The following is a 5,846-nucleotide window of genomic DNA, read 5'->3' on the forward strand; positions in this document are numbered from 1 at the left end:
TCTGTTCTCCGTTTAGTTTTCAGTTCTATCATTAATGCTGTTGTTTGTGTTGTCTCCACAGTTTCTCCTGGCTGTCCTGGCAGGTTCATCGCAGTCTCGCTGTTCTTTTAAAGGGCAGCGCGGTCATACCTTTCCATCAGGAATTCCACAGGCTGTACTCTGGCTCCAAACCAGTGCCTGGCTTTGTCACTTATATCACTGTGCCTCACACTCTCCGTCTTTACACCACGTCCCATGCAGCTCAAAAAGATAAAGTTGACGTCATTAAGTCCAAATCAAGCCGGACCAAAACAGCTTTCCACGGGTCTTGGAATGAAGATGCTCAAAACACCCAGACAAAAGCAGAAAAGCGTGTTTTATCGAATCCACGAAGCCCAGAACTACACAGAGCAGGCACTGGTACACAAATGCACCCAAAACCTCTGGTTCAACCAGGAGCACTGCAGAGCGTGTGTGTGGGGAAGCCAAAGCATACAGTGGGAGCTGTCTGCACCCAGCATGATGCACAAACAAATGTGGAACCTCCGGAGAAGAATCAAAACCGGATCCAGAGCCACTCAAACGCTCTCAGTCAGACCCATGTCTCACACGTTCAGTCTCAGCTCACCAGCCTCACCGTCACCACTACAGCTAAAAATAATGTGAGGGTTCAAGAGTCAAACCCTGTACACGCTGCTTCCCCCGCACACGGACAGCACAGGATTGTCCGTTACCAGTCACCTTTCAAGACAAATTTAAACATGGAGCACCATGATGTGGGTCCTGAAGGGCCTGTGTTTCAGCAGAAGAATAGAGACAGACTGACAAAGCCTTTGGGGGCTGCTGCAGGTCTAAACATACAAAGACGACAATGGCACTGCTCCCTGAACTTTAAACCAAAGATGGACTTTCCAGATTATCCCAATGGCCGTTCTCCTTCCACATCACAGCCAAAACAAGCAAATACAGGCCTGTTGTTCCCTTTAACACATCCAGGAGGACACACATCTGGACTACTAACAAAAGTGTCCTCTATGGGACCCATGAGGCAAGCTCAGCCCCAGAGGCACCAACAGTCACACCCAACCACAGAGGCCCCAGGTTTAAAGTCAGCACCGACTGCAGGAGCTAAACTTCACGTACAGCCCCACACCTCCCAGCAGGCGAAGCCCCCTCCAACAATGAACTGGACACCCCAGGGTCACACTGCAAGACCCAGACCTGTGGCTCGCTACAGCTCCTTTAACGCCACCTACGGGACGGGACATCAGACGGGCTGGAGGCCGTTTTACAGCACCATGAATACGTCGTTGGGAAGGAGTAAGAGCATGACTGACAGACACTCTGCAGGCTTCAAAGGAGCAGCTCTTCACCCAAACATAACCAAGACCTGACCTGAGAGAAATATACAGACTGCAGAGGAACGGAACATGCTTAGACACATTTATTCACCCTCACACACAGGAGATATAATCACAGGTCAATGAAACAGTGTACTCATCTGTTCATATGAAATGTTCTGTGTATTCTACTGTGCAACACTTATGAAATAATTAAACTACTACTTTATTTCTACAAAATTATGAGTTAAGACAGAAGTGTGAACTATTTTTAGATGATTTTCATGTGTGTAGCATAAAAAAAATATTTATTTTCTTAAAAAATATAAATTTAATTAAGCAAACACTGTAGAGTTTTCTCAAATGTATTTTAGTTGAATATTCAGGTAATTTTGTGGTTTTCCTTTGTCAAGGTGCTTTGAGTTCAAGTTGCTGCTGGGTGAGATACACTGGGAGCTGCGTGACATCACCAAGGTGTTAATTGTGCCGCCACCACAGATATAACAGAGCTGTCTGTACACACCTACACTACTGCAGAGGTCTAATCAGGCTGTGCAGGTGTACCATGTCTAAAGCCTTTTATTATTCATGTAAAGAGAACAGTCTCTCTTTAAACGATTGATAGTTTACATTTAAATTTAAGAAATTTAAAACTGTCCAACGACTGAGAGCTAATGTTGGAAGTGCCAACAGCTACTAATGGGCCTTTTCCCACAGCAGACATTTTGATTTGACAGAAGCACAGGTGGTAATAATGTGAACGGCTCTGTTAAATGTAAGTGATCTATGCTAGCATGCACAATAGCAAGGCACTGGAACAGGCACACCTACGGAGCTAACAATAATAAATGTCTTCAGCCACTTCAGCAACTAAAAGTTGAATATTTCACAAAATAAAATTGTTTTAATGTTAAGGCATACGTTACATTTTAGGCAGAACATTTAAAAAGTCTCAATGCAGAACAGAATCACTGTCATATATTATATAACACAGTGTATAAAGTGGATGAAACATTATCTGTGTCTGTCTGGTTTGTTGGATATAGTAAGTTATTACCGACTACATTCACTGTGCAGTTCAGAGGCGAACATGAAACATTCTGTAGGTGTGATTTATACTTTTGAATATTGTGATTTTTTTTTTTGTCAGCGTTTAAAGTCAATATTTAACTTGCTTTTGTGACTCGTGTACTTCCACATGTATGGGGACTTGTGTTGTGAGGCTCAGCAGACCTAATGTCTCCACTTCTGTCTTAGAAGTTGGGCCTGACTCGGTTCATTCGGTCCGTTTCTTTTGCTCTATGATGGGATCAACACAGTGACAGAACCATCTTCAGTCCTTTCTTCCTGCAAACAGCCAGGAATCACTGGAGCATCAAGAATTTGTGTCTGTCTGACGCTGGGGGCCATCAGTCTCTAGCACGCCGGTCAGTAAGATCTTGTTCCACCAGCGCTCCCTGAAGTTCTGCAGACACACACTAGCCAAACTCTCCCCGTCCTGATAGTCCTCTCTCATCTTCTCCGGGATCAGGTCCTCTGACACCACCTGGGTGATGGAGGAGAAAGAAACTGAAAGCGTCTCACGGTGTAACAACTATGTGCTGACTTTAACTCAGCCCCAAACCTTAGCTAACACTAAACTGGCTGAACTTCATGCCTTAACACTTCATGTAAAATCAGGAATGAGTCCTCACCTCAGTGAGAGCCTGCAGGGTTGTTTCTTTGGGATTTAGCCGCTGCAACACCTCATCTAAAGTCTGTAGGGTTTTTTCACTGCGCTGCAGCACAAAGGAGGACTGCTGCTGCCGAAGGATTCTCAACAGGAGTCTGACGGAGACAGAAGACACTATGATTTAAGCTCCTCGTAAATACACAAATAGCACACATTCAACTGTGGCATCACAAGTTACCCTTACACTGAGTTCACGTTTTACATCATTAGTAAGAAATATCATTAGAGATTACAATCATCACTGCGCCGTACCTCGTCCTGATGAAACAGGAGCAAGCTTTCAGCCAGATTCTGTCCTCATCAAGCTCTGCTGCCTCCTCCTGCTGCTCCTCAGTCACTTCATCATGCTGCTGCTCTGCTGATTCACACCTCTGTGGGGAACACGGTCCTAGTGAAGGTGAATATAGCAGATCACATCAGACCACAAGGCTGGCTAAAAATAAAACTTAAAAAGAGCTAGAGTTTACATTCATCATCAGGAATGCAGCGTACCACTTTAAGTAAAGTACTTACATTTAGGTACTTGCCGATACAGAGTACCAATATGCCTCCTTTAATAACAGATACAGTTCTGACAGTGACTTTGAAAACGTTTTTTTTTTTCATTCGAAGTTCGTCTTTCGCGTTAAAGCAGCTCCTTTCCACCTTTCATCTTGACATTTTAAATGAATGAAGGCCAGCCTACCCGTGGTTCTGTCACTCTCCAGCAGCTGCAGACACGTCTGCCCGAGGTTGTACCAGTGCCAGGGGTTGAAGGGCAGCAGGCTACACAGCTGCTGCAGAGAGGACATCTTGGATCCTACGCCTCCAAAATGCTGGTAGATGCTGACCTTTAGTAAAAGTTTAAAGATCAATTAAATAATAATTTTTATTACATTTCCATAGAATGATTTGGAACCAACACTCTGTGTGTGGGTGATGCTGACCTTGAGCAGGAGGAGGCTGGTCAGGTGACACGTGTTGGAGGCGTCTTTGCTCTGGAGAAAGATTGAATGCACATTACTACACAGTGCTGGCCATTTTCTAACATAAGCTTTTACACTGATTTCTTACTGTCCTTTCAGTAAACTAATGCAACTTCACATAGGTCATCTACCAGACATTTCATTAACTTCTATTTATGTCTTCAGTGGTGGTGCGTTCATGTGCTAATGGGACTCTAACATCCACGCTGGTGGACAATTTAAATCAATTTTAAGCACAAAACCAACACTAAGCAAATGTGATTCTTTGTGTATTAAAAATATTCCTTATATTTTACTACTCAAGCTTTCTAGGGCACACTAAAGCACCGACATGTTCATCTTTATTAGCTCATAAAGCTGAAGCAAATGACAAAAATAAAGGCTGCCAGAAGGAGGCTTTAAGATTTGGCAAGTTGAATTTCACAGCACAACCAACGACTGCCTGGAAGGTAGGAATAAAACTACACTGTACTCTGAGAAATGGTCAGGAGTTGAGTACATTTTGTAGGATTTAAAAAAAAAAAAAAAAATGGTGACACACATATCAATTTCATGACTTTCATGACACATCTTCAACACTGTGTGATATATATATAAAGGATTTCACAATGACAGCACGTTGTTCTGTTACTGTCTGTCACTTGTATGGGACACTGTTCTGCGTGGACAATCTTTCAGGAAAAGCTCATAGAAGAATTACCAGCAAGTCAGCCAAGTCCAGCGCCCTGACTCGCTGTCCCAGTTTGGTGCAGCAGCGGGCCATTCCCTCCAGTACATCTCTTCTGATTGTCAGGTTGTTGTCAGCGATCCACTCCAGGCAGCTGCTGTACGCATCCAAAGCTTTCTATACCCACCGCACCACGAGAAGAGAGACACACACAGTGGGCAATGCAGAGTGGTGAACGATAGCAGGAAAAAAGGTTACGAGCCTCAAGCAGCTTCTTTTAGAACTATTACTCTAAGAGTAGTGAAAAACAACTGACTTATTTATATGTATATTGAGTCAAGTGTGTGTATAATTACATAACATGGAAGCCTTTTTTCACGTTACACAACGTTGCTTTAAAACACACTGATTATGATTATAAATACATTCATTTTCTGCTATTACATGTCTTTAGTTGGGTGGAAGATGTTAATGTGTTCTATTACAGGAATAGGCCTGTTGGCTTCAGGTCCTGTATGTTTGTATCTCAACTGTAGATTTACAGAAACATTTAAATACTGACTCATGACACTGAACTGAGCGCATTCATTTCTTCACTGGTAGTTTATAAGTACAGGAACATCACAATGGCCCTTAATGAGGATCAGAAATGAGAGAGGACTAACTCATTTCATTACCTGATAGTCCCCCTGTCTCACAGCCAGGTCAGCTCTAAACTTATAGACTTTCTGCTTCTCCAGAGGATCCTCAGTGTCCAGAGCTGCACCCTCACAGAACCACTGCAGAGACACCAGAGGACAGACAAGAAGACACCATCTTTCAAAACACTTGCAGTTCATTTCAGTCCGCTCCCTGATGCACAATGCACTCAGTGCCACAGATATCAGCAACATTACAAACTGAAGCATATTACATATCCACCAAGTGTCACTTAAAAGTGGCCAACAGTGTTTCTCCACATGTTAAAGGTCACCGTAGTAAGTATTTAGATACAATAAGAGGTTTTAGGTATTTTATCTTACAGCTAAAGAGAGCTACTTGCCCATGAGTCAGTTTATTAACATACAAGATATAAATGTGTAGTGTTTTAATCCTGCTTGTGGTGTTACATGCTATTTATCGTTTGGTTTGTTTTATTTAATCGTACAGGGCACTATTTATTT

General features: G+C 42.9%; 2 protein-coding genes across 2 annotated transcripts in view; one reads left to right on the forward strand and one right to left on the reverse strand.

Moving 5' to 3' along the window:
* The window catches only part of LOC118335708 (protein FAM83A-like), a 4,213-nt gene extending 2,310 nt beyond the window's left edge, over nucleotides 1-1,903 (forward strand). Inside the window, exon 6 of the mRNA XM_035672133.1 lies at nucleotides 62-1,903. Within this exon, the coding sequence (XP_035528026.1) occupies nucleotides 62-1,373 (1,312 nt within the window). The 3' untranslated portion in view covers nucleotides 1,374-1,903. The remainder of the gene's footprint in view (nucleotides 1-61) is intronic.
* Nucleotides 1,904-2,190: 287 nt separating this feature from the next.
* The window catches only part of zgc:101716 (uncharacterized protein LOC492784 homolog), a 3,903-nt gene continuing 247 nt past the window's right edge, over nucleotides 2,191-5,846 (reverse strand). The window contains exons 2-8 of the mRNA XM_035673178.1: nucleotides 5,361-5,462; nucleotides 4,717-4,860; nucleotides 3,978-4,028; nucleotides 3,737-3,881; nucleotides 3,304-3,439; nucleotides 3,014-3,146; nucleotides 2,191-2,865 (exon numbers count right to left, since the gene is read on the reverse strand). Coding sequence (XP_035529071.1) covers nucleotides 2,695-2,865; nucleotides 3,014-3,146; nucleotides 3,304-3,439; nucleotides 3,737-3,881; nucleotides 3,978-4,028; nucleotides 4,717-4,860; nucleotides 5,361-5,462 — 882 coding nt within the window. The 3' untranslated portion in view covers nucleotides 2,191-2,694. The remainder of the gene's footprint in view (nucleotides 2,866-3,013; nucleotides 3,147-3,303; nucleotides 3,440-3,736; nucleotides 3,882-3,977; nucleotides 4,029-4,716; nucleotides 4,861-5,360; nucleotides 5,463-5,846) is intronic.

The sequence above is a fragment of the Morone saxatilis genome, unplaced genomic scaffold (assembly GCF_004916995.1).
Source record: "Morone saxatilis isolate NCDOM2014 unplaced genomic scaffold, NCSU_SB_2.0 Contig24, whole genome shotgun sequence".
NCBI lineage: Eukaryota > Metazoa > Chordata > Actinopteri > Moronidae > Morone > Morone saxatilis.